The sequence below is a fragment of the Oncorhynchus keta genome, chromosome 22 (genome assembly GCF_023373465.1).
Source record: "Oncorhynchus keta strain PuntledgeMale-10-30-2019 chromosome 22, Oket_V2, whole genome shotgun sequence".
Classification (NCBI taxonomy): Eukaryota; Metazoa; Chordata; class Actinopteri; order Salmoniformes; family Salmonidae; genus Oncorhynchus; species Oncorhynchus keta.
In genome coordinates this window covers 57,138,260-57,154,805 of record NC_068442.1, presented here as the reverse complement: position 1 = coordinate 57,154,805, position 16,546 = coordinate 57,138,260, and the positions used below count along the sequence as shown (strand labels likewise).

The 16,546-nt window shown below is 48.3% G+C and overlaps 1 protein-coding gene and 1 long non-coding RNA gene across 6 annotated transcripts in view; both read left to right on the top strand.

The window, feature by feature from the left end:
• The window catches only part of slc9a7 (solute carrier family 9 member 7), a 176,962-nt gene that overhangs the window by 11,676 nt on the left and 148,740 nt on the right, over window positions 1-16,546 (top strand). The window contains exons 4-5 of one of the 5 annotated variants that reach the window (XM_052475745.1): window positions 8,093-8,169; window positions 8,245-8,357. The exons of 3 other annotated variants lie outside the window; for them this stretch is intronic. In XM_052475745.1, the coding sequence (XP_052331705.1) occupies window positions 8,093-8,169; window positions 8,245-8,357 (190 nt within the window). The remainder of the gene's footprint in view (window positions 1-8,092; window positions 8,170-8,244; window positions 8,358-16,546) is intronic. One more of the 5 variants, XM_052475748.1, reaches the window with a different exon arrangement.
• Window positions 12,045-14,007, top strand: LOC127910780 (uncharacterized). The gene is made up of 3 exons (XR_008076188.1): window positions 12,045-12,299; window positions 12,990-13,174; window positions 13,839-14,007. It is a non-coding gene; the product is annotated as an uncharacterized LOC127910780 (long non-coding RNA).

The window sequence follows — 16,546 nt, the reverse complement described above, 5'->3', positions numbered from 1 at the left end:
GGTCAACACTACCCCTACGGGCCCTGGTCAACACTACCCCTACTGGCCCTGGTCAACACTACCCCTACTGGCCCTGGTCAACACTACCCCTACTGGCCCTGGTCAACACTACCCCTACTGGCCCTGGTCAACACTACCCCTACTGGCCCTGGTCAACACTACCCCTACTGGCCCTGGTCAACACTACCCCTACTGGCCCTGGTCAACACTACCCCTACTGGCCCTGGTCAACACTACCCCTACTGGCCCTGGTCAACACTACCCCTACTGGCCCTGGTCAACACTACCCCTACTGGCCCTGGTCAACACTACCCCTACTGGCCCTGGTCAACACTACCCCTACTGGCCCTGGTCAACACTACCCCTACTGGCCCTGGTCAACACTACCCCTACTGGCCCTGGTCAACACTACCCCTACTGGCCCTGGTCAACACTACCCCTATGGGCCCTGGTCAACAGTAGAGCACTACCTCTATGGGCCCTGGTCAACAGTAGAGCACTACCTCTATGGGCCCTGGTCAACAGTAGAGCACTACCCCTATGGGCCCTGGTCAACAGTAGAGCTCTACCCCTATGGGCCCTGGTCAACAGTAGAGCTCTACCCCTATGGGCCCTGGTCAACAGTAGAGCTCTACCCCTATGGGCCCTGGTCAACAGTAGAGCTCTACCCCTATGGGCCCTGGTCAACAGTAGAGCTCTACCCCTATGGGCCCTGGTCAACAGTAGAGCTCTACCCCTATGGGCCCTGGTCAACAGTAGAGCTCTACCCCTATGGGCCCTGGTCAACAGTAGAGCTCTACCCCTATGGGCCCTGGTCAACAGTAGAGCTCTACCCCTATGGGCCCTGGTCAACAGTAGAGCTCTACCCCTATGGGCCCTGGTCAACAGTAGAGCTCTACCCCTATGGGCCCTGGTCAACAGTAGAGCTCTACCCCTATGGGCCCTGGTCAACAGTAGAGCTCTACCCCTATGGGCCCTGGTCAACAGTAGAGCACTCCCCTATGGGCCCTGGTCAACAGTAGAGCTCTACCACTACTGTTCCTGGTCAACACTACCCCTACGGGCCCTGGTCAACACTACCCCTATGGGCCCTGGTCAACAGTAGAGCACTACCCCTATGGGCCCTGGTCAACAGTAGAGCACTACCCCTATGGGCCCTGGTCAACAGTAGAGCACTACCCCTACGGGCCCTGGTCAACACTACCCCTACGGGCCCTGGTCAACACTACCCCTACTGGCCCTGGTCAACACTACCCCTACTGGCCCTGGTCAACACTACGCCTACTGGCCCTGGTCAACACTACCCCTACTGGCCCTGGTCAACAGTAGAGCACTACACATGTCAGACTGGTACTCTCTGATACTGGCCTGTGGGACGGCTGTGAAGGACACTCTCTGATACTGGCCTGTGGGACTGCTGTGAAGGACACTCTCTGATACTGGCCTGTGGGACTGCTGTGAAGGACACTCTCTGATACTGGCCTGTGGGACTGCTGTGAAGGACACATGTCAGACTGGTACTCTCTGATACTGGCCTGTGGGACTGCTGTGAAGGACACTCTCTGATACTGGCCTGTGGGACTGCTGTGAAGGACACTCTCTGATACTGGCCTGTGGGACTGCTGTGAAGGACACTCTCTGATACTGGCCTGTGGGACTGCTGTGAAGGGCACTCTCTGATACTGGCCTGTGGGACTGCTGTGAAGGGCACTCTCTGATACTGGCCTGTGGGACTGCTGTGAAGGACACTCTCTGATACTGGCCTGTGGGACTGCTGTGAAGGACACTCTCTGATACTGGCCTGTGGGACTGCTGTGAAGGACACTCTCTGATACTGGCCTGTGGGACTGCTGTGAAGGGCACTCTCTGATACTGGCCTGTGGGACTGCTGTGAAGGGCACTCTCTGATACTGGCCTGTGGGACTGCTGTGAAGGGCACTCTCTGATACTGGCCTGTGGGACTGCTGTGAAGGGCACTCTCTGATACTGGCCTGTGGGACTGCTGTGAAGGGCACATGTCAGACTGGTACTCTCTGATACTGGCCTGTGGGACTGCTGTGAAGGGCACATGTCAGACTGGTACTCTCTGATACTGGCCTGTGGGACTGCTGTGAAGGACACTCTCTGATACTGGCCTGTGGGACTGCTGTGAAGGGCACTCTCTGATACTGGCCTGTGGGACTGCTGTGAAGGGCACTCTCTGATACTGGCCTGTGGGACTGCTGTGAAGGGCACATGTCAGACTGGTACTCTCTGATACTGGCCTGTGGGACTGCTGTGAAGGGCACTCTCTGATACTGGCCTGTGGGACTGCTGTGAAGGGCACATGTCAGACTGGTACTCTCTGATACTGGCCTGTGGGACTGCTGTGAAGGGCACATGTCAGACTGGTACTCTCTGATACTGGCCTGTGGGACTGCTGTGAAGGACACTCTCTGATACTGGCCTGTGGGACTGCTGTGAAGGACACTCTCTGATACTGGCCTGTGGGACTGCTGTGAAGGACACTCTCTGATACTGGCCTGTGGGACTGCTGTGAAGGACACTCTCTGATACTGGCCTGTGGGACTGCTGTGAAGGACACTCTCTGATACTGGCCTGTGGGACGGCTGTGAAGGGCACTCTCTGATACTGGCCTGTGGGACTGCTGTGAAGGGCACATGTCAGACTGGTACTCTCTGATACTGGCCTGTGGGACTGCTGTGAAGGGCACATACTCTACCATTATACACAGTCATTGCTGTAGAACATTATTTAAAACCAACAATATAAACGCAACATGTAAAGTGTTGGTTTCATGTATCATGAGCTGAAATGTAAAGATTTGAATAATGTTCCATAAAGCTTATTTGTCTCAAATGAGTTTTTACCAAGATGGGACACACCTGTCAGGGTTCAAGATGGGCCACACCTGTCAGGGTTCAAGATGGGCCACACCTGTCAGGGTTCAAGATGGGACACACCTGTCAGGGTTCAAGATGGGCCACACCTGTCAGGGTTCAAGATGGGCCACACCTGTCAGGGTTCAAGATGGGCCACACCTGTCAGGGTTCAAGATGGGCCACACCTGTCAGGGTTCAAGATGGGCCACACCTGTCAGGGTTCAAGATGGGCCACACCTGTCAGGGTTCAAGATGGGCCACACCTGTCAGGGTTCAAGATGGGCCACACCTGTCAGGGTTCAAGATGGGCCACACCTGTCAGGGTTCAAGATGGGACACACCTGTCAGGGTTCAAGATGGGACACACCTGTCAGGGTTCAAGATGGGACACACCTGTCAGGGTTCAAGATGGGCCACACCTGTCAGGGTTCAAGATGGGACACACCTGTCAGGGTTCAAGATGGGACACACCTGTCAGGGTTCAAGATGGGACACACCTGTCAGGGTTCAAGATGGGACACACCTGTCAGGGTTCAAGATGGGCCACACCTGTCAGGGTTCAAGATGGGACACACCTGTCAGGGTTCAAGATGGGCCACACCTGTCAGGGTTCAAGATGGGCCACACCTGTCAGGGTTCAAGATGGGACACACCTGTCAGGGTTCAAGATGGGCCACACCTGTCAGGGTTCAAGATGGGCCACACCTGTCAGGGTTCAAGATGGGCCACACCTGTCAGGGTTCAAGATGGGCCACACCTGTCAGGGTTCAAGATGGGCCACACCTGTCAGGGTTCAAGATGGGCCACACCTGTCAGGGTTCAAGATGGGACACACCTGTCAGGGTTCAAGATGGGACACACCTGTCAGGGTTCAAGATGGGACACACCTGTCAGGGTTCAAGATGGGACACACCTGTCAGGGTTCAAGATGGGACACACCTGTCAGGGTTCAAGATGGGCCACACCTGTCAGGGTTCAATATGGGACACACCTGTCAGGGTTCAAGATGGGCCACACCTGTCAGGGTTCAAGATGGGCCACACCTGTCAGGGTTCAATATGGGACACACCTGTCAGGGTTCAAGATGGGCCACACCTGTCAGGGTTCAAGATGGGACACACCTGTCAGGGTTCAAGATGGGACACACCTGTCAGGGTTCAAGATGGGCCACACCTGTCAGGGTTCAAGATGGGCCACACCTGTCAGGGTTCAAGATGGGCCACACCTGTCAGGGTTCAAGATGGGACACACCTGTCAGGGTTCAAGATGGGCCACACCTGTCAGGGTTCAAGATGGGACACACCTGTCAGGGTTCAATATGGGACACACCTGTCAGGGTTCAAGATGGGACACACCTGTCAGGGTTCAAGATGGGCCACACCTGTCAGGGTTCAAGATGGGACACACCTGTCAGGGTTCAAGATGGGCCACACCTGTCAGGGTTCAATATGGGCCACACCTGTCAGGGTTCAATATGGGACACACCTGTCAGGGTTCAAGATGGGCCACACCTGTCAGGGTTCAATATGGGACACACCTGTCAGGGTTCAAGATGGGACACACCTGTCAGGGTTCAAGATGGGCCACACCTGTCAGGGTTCAAGATGGGCCACACCTGTCAGGGTTCAAGATGGGACACACCTGTCAGGGTTCAAGATGGGACACACCTGTCAGGGTTCAAGATGGGACACACCTGTCAGGGTTCAAGATGGGCCACACCTGTCAGGGTTCAAGATGGGACACACCTGTCAGGGTTCAAGATGGGACACACCTGTCAGGGTTCAAGATGGGCCACACCTGTCAGGGTTCAAGATGGGCCACACCTGTCAGGGTTCAAGATGGGCCACACCTGTCAGGGTTCAAGATGGGCCACACCTGTCAGGGTTCAAGATGGGACACACCTGTCAGGGTTCAAGATGGGACACACCTGTCAGGGTTCAAGATGGGACACACCTGTCAGGGTTCAAGATGGGACACACCTGTCAGGGTTCAAGATGGGCCACACCTGTCAGGGTTCAATATGGGACACACCTGTCAGGGTTCAAGATGGGACACACCTGTCAGGGTTCAAGATGGGACACACCTGTCAGGGTTCAAGATGGGACACACCTGTCAGGGTTCAAGATGGGCCACACCTGTCAGGGTTCAAGATGGGCCACACCTGTCAGGGTTCAATATGGGACACACCTGTCAGGGTTCAAGATGGGCCACACCTGTCAGGGTTCAAGATGGGCCACACCTGTCAGGGTTCAATATGGGCCACACCTGTCAGGGTTCAATATGGGACACACCTGTCAGGGTTCAAGATGGGCCACACCTGTCAGGGTTCAAGATGGGCCACACCTGTCAGGGTTCAAGATGGGCCACACCTGTCAGGGTTCAAGATGGGACACACCTGTCAGGGTTCAAGATGGGCCACACCTGTCAGGGTTCAAGATGGGCCACACCTGTCAGGGTTCAAGATGGGACACACCTGTCAGGGTTCAAGATGGGACACACCTGTCAGGGTTCAAGATGGGACACACCTGTCAGGGTTCAAGATGGGACACACCTGTCAGGGTTCAAGATGGGACACACCTGTCAGGGTTCAAGATGGGACACACCTGTCAGGGTTCAAGATGGGACACACCTGTCAGGGTTCAAGATGGGCCACACCTGTCAGGGTTCAATATGGGACACACCTGTCAGGGTTCAAGATGGGCCACACCTGTCAGGGTTCAAGATGGGCCACACCTGTCAGGGTTCAAGATGGGACACACCTGTCAGGGTTCAAGATGGGCCACACCTGTCAGGGTTCAAGATGGGCCACACCTGTCAGGGTTCAAGATGGGCCACACCTGTCAGGGTTCAAGATGGGACACACCTGTCAGGGTTCAAGATGGGACACACCTGTCAGGGTTCAAGATGGGACACACCTGTCAGGGTTCAAGATGGGACACACCTGTCAGGGTTCAAGATGGGCCACACCTGTCAGGGTTCAATATGGGACACACCTGTCAGGGTTCAAGATGGGCCACACCTGTCAGGGTTCAAGATGGGCCACACCTGTCAGGGTTCAATATGGGACACACCTGTCAGGGTTCAAGATGGGCCACACCTGTCAGGGTTCAAGATGGGCCACACCTGTCAGGGTTCAAGATGGGACACACCTGTCAGGGTTCAAGATGGGACACACCTGTCAGGGTTCAAGATGGGACACACCTGTCAGGGTTCAAGATGGGCCACACCTGTCAGGGTTCAAGATGGGACACACCTGTCAGGGTTCAAGATGGGACACACCTGTCAGGGTTCAAGATGGGCCACACCTGTCAGGGTTCAATATGGGACACACCTGTCAGGGTTCAAGATGGGCCACACCTGTCAGGGTTCAAGATGGGACACACCTGTCAGGGTTCAAGATGGGCCACACCTGTCAGGGTTCAAGATGGGACACACCTGTCAGGGTTCAATATGGGACACACCTGTCAGGGTTCAAGATGGGCCACACCTGTCAGGGTTCAATATGGGACACACCTGTCAGGGTTCAAGATGGGACACACCTGTCAGGGTTCAAGATGGGCCACACCTGTCAGGGTTCAAGATGGGCCACACCTGTCAGGGTTCAAGATGGGACACACCTGTCAGGGTTCAATATGGGACACACCTGTCAGGGTTCAAGATGGGCCACACCTGTCAGGGTTCAGAGGGATATAGCATCAAGCATAGAGCAACCAGAGTGGTATAGTACCAAAGCAAGCTAGATCTACTCAGGCTTTTATAATGCTAGCCAGCTTCAGTTAGCTTCACATTCCAGGTCAGGTTTCATCCATATTGCTCATCCACCTGCTGCTAACTCTACTAGGCTTTTAACTGTGCGTGCATGTGGTATTTTATATTGTTGCCTTGTTGAGAAAGAACCTGCAAGTAAGCATTTCGTTAGACGATGTATCCCACACACACAGTGCCTTCGGTATGTATTTAGACCCCTTTTTCAGTATTCTAAAATATCATCAATCTACACACACAAAGCGAAAACAGGAAAACTAATGTGTTTAAGTATTTACATATTTTTCTATGAATCAAAATTGATCTCCGCTGCATCCTGTTTCCATTGATCATCTTGAGATGTTTCTACAACTGGATTGGAGTCCGGCAACCCTGCTCACCGAGGCCCTCTTGTGAGGGGAGATGACAGGCAACCCTCTCCCTGCTCACCGAGGCCCTCTTGTGAGGGGAGATGACAGGCAACCCTCTCCCTGCTCACCGAGGCCCTCTTGTGAGGGGAGATGACAGGCAACCCTCTCCCTGCTCACCGAGGCCCTCTTGTGAGGGGAGATGACAGGCAACCCTCTCCCTGCTCACCGAGGCCCTCTTGTGAGGGGAGATGACAGGCAACCCTCTCCCTGCTCACCGAGGCCCTCTTGTGAGGGGAGATGACAGGCAACCCTCTCCCTGCTCACCGAGGCCCTCTTGTGAGGGGAGATGACAGGCAACCCTCTCCCTGCTCACCGAGGCCCTCTTGTGAGGGGAGATGACAGGCAACCCTCTCCCTGCTCACCGAGGCCCTCTTGTGAGGGGAGATGACAGGCAACCCTCTCCCTGCTCACCGAGGCCCTCTTGTGAGGGGAGATGACAGGCAACCCTCTCCCTGCTCACCCAGGCCCTCTTGTGAGGGGAGATGACAGGCAACCCTCTCCCTGCTCACCCAGGCCCTCTTGTGAGGGGAGATGACAGGCAACCCTCTCCCTGCTCACCCAGGCCCTCTTGTGAGGGGAGATGACAGGCAACCCTCTCCCTGCTCACCGAGGCCCTCTTGTGAGGGGAGATGACAGGCAACCCTCTCCCTGCTCACCGAGGCCCTCTTGTGAGGGGAGATGACAGGCAACCCTCTCCCTGCTCACCGAGGCCCTCTTGTGAGGGGAGATGACAGGCAACCCTCTCCCTGCTCACCGAGGCCCTCTTGTGAGGGGAGATGACAGGCAACCCTCTCCCTGCTCACCGAGGCCCTCTTGTGAGGGGAGATGACAGGCAACCCTCTCCCTGCTCACCGAGGCCCTCTTGTGAGGGAGATGACAGGCAACCCTCTCCCCTGCTCACCGAGGCCCTCTTGTGAGGGGAGATGACAGGCAACCCTCTCCTGCTCACCGAGGCCCTCTTGTGGGGCTGGCTGACATCTCTACATTCTATGATGTAGCCTAGCGATTATAATATCCCTCTTCTCTTTTTTCCAGAGACACTTCTTCAGGAACCTGGGCTCCATCATAACCTATGCCTTCCTAGGAACAGCTATCTCATGCTTCGTCATTGGGTGAGTCAGCGTACTGTTGGGACTGATTTAGATCATGTCTGGTATGGAGCTCTTCTAGTCCTCTCCTCTCTTCAGAAACCTGATGTATGGAGTGGTGAAGCTGATGCAGTTCATAGGGCAGCTGACTAACAAGTTCTACTACACAGACTGTCTTTTCTTTGGAGCCATCGTCTCTGCCACTGACCCAGGTAGGCACTGGAGCTCCTCACCACCTCATCCCAGTGGAGGGCTCTCTCTACAGGCCTCCAGGAGCATACCTCTGCAGTCCGTCCTTAACATATCATCCCTCCTAGTTCACTACAAGGATGGTCATGGTACAACACGTTGCTCCTCAACTCTCTCTTGAATGTGTGTGTGTGTATTTCAGTGACAGTGCTGGCCATCTTCAATGAGCTCCATGCAGACGTGGATCTTTACGCCCTGCTGTTTGGAGAGAGTGTCATTAATGACGCAGTGGCCATCGTCCTCTCCTCGTAAGTTACCGTGCTCCTCTCTCCTCCCAGCACTCTCTCGCTCTGTCTGTCTCTCTCGCTCTGTCTCGCTCTGTCTGTCTGTCAGAGGGTTCCTCAGTTTCTGGGAAATGTTCCTGTTCCCTCCTCGTTTCTCCTCCTTTTCCCCGACGTTGTAGAGATTCCTCACTGAGGTGACAGTGTTACATCAGTAATGTTGTTGGTGTGGAGCTGAGACAGAGCTAGCACTTTACTACCCCCTGCTGGAAGGCCTAGTGTGGTGCAGCTGCAATGACACATCAGGTGTTATGTGAAAGAGTGTATGATACAATTCAAAAAGGTTTCATTGTCACACGTTGGATGGTGCAGTGAAATGTATTGTTTTACTGGGTCAGCCATGGTAGTATGATAGGTGTTGTTTTACAGGGTCAGCCATAGTAGTATGATAGGTGTTGTTTTACAGGGTCAGTAGTATGATAGGTGTTGTTTTACAGGGTCAGTAGTATGATAGGTGTTGTTTTACAGGGTCAGTCATAGTAGTAGTATGATAGGTGTTGTTTTACAGGGTCAGTCATAGTAGTAGTATGATAGGTGTTGTTTTACAGGGTCAGTCATAGTAGTATGATAGGTGTTGTTTTACAGGGTCAGTAGGTGTAGTAGTAGTATGATAGTAGGTATGTTGTTTTTACAGGGTCAGTCATAGTAGTAGTATGAATGGTGTTGTTTTACAGGGTCAGTCATAGTAGTAGTATGAATGGTGTTGTTTTACAGGGTCAGTCATAGTAGTATGATAGGTGTTGTTTTACAGGGTCAGTCATAGTAGTAGTATGATAGGTGTTGTTTTACAGGGTCAGTCATAGTAGTAGTATGATAGGTGTTGTTTTACAGGGTCAGTCATAGTAGTAGTATGATAGGTGTTGTTTTACAGGGTCAGTCATAGTAGTATGATAGGTGTTGTTTTACAGGGTCAGTCATAGTAGTATGATAGGTGTTGTTTTACAGGGTCAGTCATAGTAGTATGATAGGTGTTGTTTTACAGGGTCAGTCATAGTAGTATGATAGGTGTTGTTTTACAGGGTCAGTCATAGTAGTATGATAGGTGTTGTTTTACAGGGTCAGTCATAGTAGTAGTATGATAGGTGTTGTTTTACAGGGTCAGTCATAGTAGTAGTATGATAGGTGTTGTTTTACAGGGTCAGTCATAGTAGTATGATAGGTGTTGTTTTACAGGGTCAGTCATAGTAGTATGATAGGTGTTGTTTTACAGGGTCAGTCATAGTAGTATGATAGGTGTTGTTTTACAGGGTCAGTCATAGTAGTATGATAGGTGTTGTTTTACAGGGTCGGTCATAGTAGTATGATAGGTGTTGTTTTACAGGGTCAGTCATAGTAGTAGTATGATAGGTGTTGTTTTACAGGGTCAGTCATAGTAGTATGATAGGTGTTGTTTTACAGGGTCGTAGTAGTATGATAGGTGTTGTTTTACAGGGTCAGTCATAGTAGTAGTATGATAGGTGTTGTTTTACAGGGTCAGTCATAGTAGTAGTATGATAGGTGTTGTTTTACAGGGTCAGTCATAGTAGTAGTATGATAGGTGTTGTTTTACAGGGTCAGTCATAGTAGTAGTATGATAGGTGTTGTTTACAGGGTCAGTCATAGTAGTAGTATGATAGGTGTTGTTTTACAGGGTCAGTCATAGTAGTAGTATGATAGGTGTTATTTACAGGGTCAGTCATAGTAGTAGTATGATAGGTGTTGTTTTACAGGGTCAGTCATAGTAGTAGTATGATAGGTGTTGTTTTACAGGGTCAGTCATAGTAGTATGATAGGTGTTGTTTTACAGGGTCAGCCATAGTAGTATGATAGGTGTTGTTTTACACGGTCAGTCATAGTAGTATGATAGGTGTTGTTTTACACGGTCAGTCATAGTAGTATGATAGGTGTTGTTTTACACGGTCAGTCATAGTAGTATGATAGGTGTTGTTTACACGGTCAGTCATAGTAGTATGATAGGTGTTGTTTTACAGGGTCAGTAGTATGATAGGTGTTGTTTTACAGGGTCAGTCATAGTAGTAGTATGATAGGTGTTGTTTTACAGGGTCAGTCATAGTTTTATGATAGGTGTTGTTTTACAGGGTCAGTCATAGTAGTATGATAGGTGTTGTTTTACAGGGTCAGTCATAGTAGTAGTATGATAGGTGTTGTTTACAGGGTCAGTCATAGTAGTAGTATGATAGGTGTTGTTTTACAGGGTCAGTCATAGTAGTATGATAGGTGTTGTTTTACAGGGTCAGCCATAGTAGTATGATAGGTGTTGTTTTTACAGGGTCAGTCATAGTAGTATGATAGGTGTTGTTTTACACGGTCAGTCATAGTAGTATGATAGGTGTTGTTTTACAGGGTCAGTAGTATGATAGGTGTTGTTTTACAGGGTCAGTCATAGTAGTATGATAGGTGTTGTTTTACAGGGTCAGTCATAGTAGTATGATAGGTGTTGTTTTACAGGGTCAGTCATAGTAGTAGTATGATAGGTGTTGTTTTACAGGGTCAGTCATAGTAGTAGTATGATAGGTGTTGTTTTACAGGGTCAGTCATAGTAGTAGTATGATAGGTGTTGTTTTACAGGGTCAGTCATAGTAGTATGATAGGTGTTGTTTTACAGGGTCAGTCATAGTAGTATGATAGGTGTTGTTTTACAGGGTCAGCCATAGTAGTATGATAGGTGTTGTTTTACAGGGTCAGTCATATTAGTATGATAGGTGTTGTTTACAGGGTCAGTCATAGTAGTATGATAGGTGTTGTTTTACAGGGTCAGTCATAGTAGTATGATAGGTGTTGTTTTACAGGGTCAGTCATAGTAGTATGATAGGTGTTGTTTTACAGGGTCAGCCATAGTAGTAGTATGATAGGTGTTGTTTTACAGGGTCAGTCATAGTAGTAGTATGATAGGTGTTGTTTTACAGGGTCAGTCATAGTAGTAGTATGATAGGTGTTGTTTTACAGGGTCAGTCATAGTAGTAGTATGATAGGTGTTGTTTTACAGGGTCAGTCATAGTAGTAGTATGATAGGTGTTGTTTTACAGGGTCAGTCATAGTAGTAGTATGATAGGTGTTGTTTTACAGGGTCAGTCATAGTAGTAGTATGATAGGTGTTGTTTACAGGGTCAGTCATAGTAGTAGTATGATAGGTGTTGTTTTACAGGGTCAGTCATAGTAGTAGTATGATAGGTGTTGTTTTACAGGGTCAGTCATAGTAGTATGATAGGTGTTGTTTTACAGGGTCAGTCATAGTAGTAGTATGATAGGTGTTGTTTTACAGGGTCAGTCATAGTAGTAGTATGAATGGTGTTGTTTTACAGGGTCAGTCATAGTAGTAGTATGAATGGTGTTGTTTTACAGGGTCAGTCATAGTAGTATGAATGGTGTTGTTTTACAGGGTCAGTCATAGTAGTATGATAGGTGTTGTTTTACAGGGTCAGCCATAGTAGTATGATAGGTGTTGTTTTACAGGGTCAGCCATAGTAGTATGATAGGTGTTGTTTTACAGGGTCAGTCATAGTAGTATGATAGGTGTTGTTTTACAGGGTCAGTCATAGTAGTATGATAGGTGTTGTTTTACAGGGTCAGTCATAGTAGTATGATAGGTGTTGTTTTACAGGGTCAGCCATAGTAGTATGATAGGTGTTGTTTACAGGGTCAGTCATAGTAGTATGATAGGTGTTGTTTTACAGGGTCAGTCATAGTAGTATGATAGGTGTTGTTTTACAGGGTCAGCCATAGTAGTATGATAGGTGTTGTTTTACACGGTCAGTCATAGTAGTATGATAGGTGTTGTTTTACACGGTCAGTCATAGTAGTATGATAGGTGTTGTTTTACAGGGTCAGTAGTATGATAGGTGTTGTTTTACAGGGTCAGTAGTATGATAGGTGTTGTTTTACAGGGTCAGTCATAGTAGTATGATAGGTGTTGTTTTACAGGGTCAGTCATAGTAGTATGATAGGTGCAGTGAAAGGTGTTGTTTTACAGTGTCAGTCATAGTAGTATGATAGGTGTTGTTTTACAGGGTCAGTAGTATGATAGGTGTTGTTTTACAGGGTCAGTCATAGTTTTATGATAGGTGTTGTTTTACAGGGTCAGTCATAGTAGTATGATAGGTGTTGTTTTACAGGGTCAGTCATAGTAGTATGATAGGTGTTGTTTTACAGGGTCAGTCATAGTAGTATGGTAGGTGTTGTTTTACAGTGTCAGTCATAGTAGTATGATAGGTGTTGTTTTACAGGGTCAGTAGTATGATAGGTGTTGTTTTACAGGGTCAGTCATAGTTTTATGATAGGTGTTGTTTTACAGGGTCAGTCATAGTAGTATGATAGGTGTTGTTTTACAGGGTCAGTCATAGTAGTATGATAGGTGTTGTTTTACAGGGTCAGTCATAGTAGTATGATAGGTGTTGTTTTACAGGGTCAGTCATAGTAGTATGATAGGTGTTGTTGTACAGGGTCAGTCATAGTAGTATGATAGGTGTTGTTTTACAGGGTCAGTCATAGTAGTATGATAGGTGTTGTTTTACAGGGTCAGTAGTATGGTAGGTGTTGTTTTACAGGGTCAGTAGTATGGTAGGTGTTGTTTTACAGGGTCAGTCATAGTAGTATGATAGGTGTTGTTTTACAGGGTCAGTCATAGTAGTATGATAGGTGTTGTTTTACAGGGTCAGTCATAGTAGTATGATAGGTGTTGTTTTACAGGGTCAGTCATAGTAGTATGATAGGTGTTGTTTTACAGGGTCAGTAGTATGATAGGTGTTGTTTACAGGGTCAGTAGTATGGTAGGTGTTGTTTTACAGGGTCAGTCATAGTAGTATGATAGGTGCAGTGTAATGTGATGTTTTACAGGGTCAGCCATAGTAGTATGATAGGTGTTGTTTTACAGGGTCAGTCATAGTAGTATGGTAGGTGTTGTTTTACAGGGTCAGTCATAGTAGTATGATAGGTGTTGTTGTACAGGGTCAGTCATAGTAGTATGATAGGTGTTGTTTTACAGGGTCAGTCATAGTAGTACGATAGGTGTTGTTTACAGGGTCAGTCCCAGTAGTGTGATAGGTGTTGTTTTACAGGGTCAGTCATAGTAGTATGATAGGTGTTGTTTTACAGGGTCAGTCATAGTACTATGATAGGTGCAGTGAAAGGTGTTGTTTTACAGTGTCAGTCATAGTAGTATGATAGGTGTTGTTTTACAGGGTCAGTAGTATGATAGGTGTTGTTTTACAGGGTCAGTCATAGTTTTATGATAGGTGTTGTTTTACAGGGTCAGTCATAGTAGTATGATAGGTGTTGTTTTACAGGGTCAGTCATAGTAGTATGATAGGTGTTGTTTTACAGGGTCAGTCATAGTAGTACGATAGGTGTTGTTTACAGGGTCAGTCCCAGTAGTGTGATAGGTGTTGTTTTACAGGGTCAGTCATAGTAGTATGATAGGTGTTGTTTTACAGGGTCAGTCATAGTACTATGATAGGTGCAGTGAAAGGTGTTGTTTTACAGTGTCAGTCATAGTAGTATGATAGGTGTTGTTTTACAGGGTCAGTAGTATGATAGGTGTTGTTTTACAGGGTCAGTCATAGTTTTATGATAGGTGTTGTTTTACAGGGTCAGTCATAGTAGTATGATAGGTGTTGTTTTACAGGGTCAGTCATAGTAGTATGATAGGTGTTGTTTTACAGGGTCAGTCATAGTAGTATGGTAGGTGTTGTTTTACAGGGTCAGTCATAGTAGTATGATAGGTGTTGTTTTACAGGGTCAGTCATAGTAGTATGATAGGTGTTGTTTTACAGGGTCAGTCATAGTAGTATGATAGGTGTTGTTTTACAGGGTCAGTAGTATGATAGGTGTTGTTTTACAGGGTCAGTCATAGTAGTATGATAGGTGTTGTTTTACAGGGTCAGTCATAGTAGTATGATAGGTGCAGTGTAATGTGATGTTTTACAGGGTCAGCCATAGTAGTATGATAGGTGTTGTTTTACAGGGTCAGTCATAGTAGTATGATAGGTGTTGTTTTACAGGGTCAGTCATAGTAGTATGATAGGTGTTGTTTTACAGGGTCAGTCATAGTAGGATGATAGGTGTTGTTTTACAGGGTCAGCCATAGTAGTATGATAGGTGTTGTTTTACAGGGTCAGTCATAGTAGTATGATAGGTGTTGTTGTACAGGGTCAGTCATAGTAGTATGATAGGTGTTGTTTTACAGGGTCAGTAGTATGGTAGGTGTTGTTTTACAGGGTCAGTCATAGTAGTATGATAGGTGTTGTTTTACAGGGTCAGTCATAGTAGTACGATAGGTGTTGTTTACAGGGTCAGTCCCAGTAGTGTGATAGGTGTTGTTTTACAGGGTCAGTCATAGTAGTATGATAGGTGTTGTTTTACAGGGTCAGTCATAGTAGTATGATAGGTGTTGTTTTACAGGGTCAGTCATAGTAGTATGATAGGTGTTGTTTTTACAGGGTCAGTCATAGTAGTATGATGGTGTGTTTTACAGGGTCAGCCATAGTAGTATGATAGGTGTTGTTTTACAGGGTCAGCCATAGTAGTATGATAGGTGTTGTTTTACAGGGTCAGTCATAGTAGTATGATAGGTGTTGTTTTACAGGGTCAGTCATAGTAGTATGATAGGTGTTATTTACAGGGTCATAGTAGTATGATAGGTGTTGTTTTACAGGGTCAGTCATAGTAGTATGATAGGTGTTGTTTACAGGGTCAGTCATAGTAGTATGATGGGTGTTGTTTTACGGTCAGTCATAGTAGTATGATAGGTGTTGTTTTACAGGGTCAGTAGTATGATAGGTGTTGTTTTACAGGGTCAGTTGTATGATAGGTGTTGTTTTACAGGGTCATCCATAGTAGTATGATAGGTGTTGTTTTACAGGGTCAGTCATAGTAGTATGATAGGTGTTGTTTACAGGGTCAGTCATAGTAGTATGATAGGTGTTGTTGACAGGGTCAGTCATAGTAGTATGATAGGTGTTGTTTACAGGGTCAGCCATAGTAGTATGATAGGTGTTGTTGGACAGGGTCAGACATAGTAGTATGATAGGTGCAGTGTAATGTCTTGTTTTACTGGGTCAGCCATAGTATACTGAACAAAAATATGAACGCAACATGAAACAATAACAAATATTTTCCTGGGTGACAGTTCATATTGAGAAATCAGCCAATTTAAATAAATGATTTAGGACCTAATCTATGGATTTCACATGACTGGACAGGGGTGGGAGTTTTTCCCCAACAAAAGGGCTTTTACAGGCAGAAATACTCCTCAGACGATCCCGCAGGTGAAGGAGCCGGTTGTGGAGGTCCTGGGTACTGGCGTGGTTACACGAGGCCTGAGGTGAAGGAGCCGGATGGGGAGCTCCTGGGCACTGGCGTGGTTACACGAGGCCTGAGGTGAAGGAGCCGGATGGGGAGCTCCTGGGTACTGGCGTGGTTACACGAGGCCTGAGGTGAAGGAGCCGGATGGGGAGCTCCTGGGTACTGGCGTGGTTACACGAGGCCTGAGGTGAAGGAGCCGGATGGAGAGCTCCTGGGTTGGTGTAGTTACACGAGGCCTGAGGTGAATGAGCCAGATGGGGAGGTCCTGGGTTGGCGTGGTTACATGAGGCCTGAGGTGAAGGAGCCGGATGGAGAGCTCCTGGGTTGGTGTAGTTACACGAGGCCTGAGGTGAAGGAGCCGGATGGGGAGGTCCTGGGTTGGTGTAGTTACACGAGGCCTGAGGTGAAGGAGCCGGATGGGGAGGTCCTGGGTGAGTGTAGCCGAGGCCTGAGGTGAAGGAGCCGGATGGAGAGGTCCTGGGTTGGTGAGTTACGGGCCACGAGGCCTGAGGTGAAGGAGCCGGATGGAGAGGTCCTGGGTTGGTGTAGTTACACGAGGCCTGAGGTGAAGG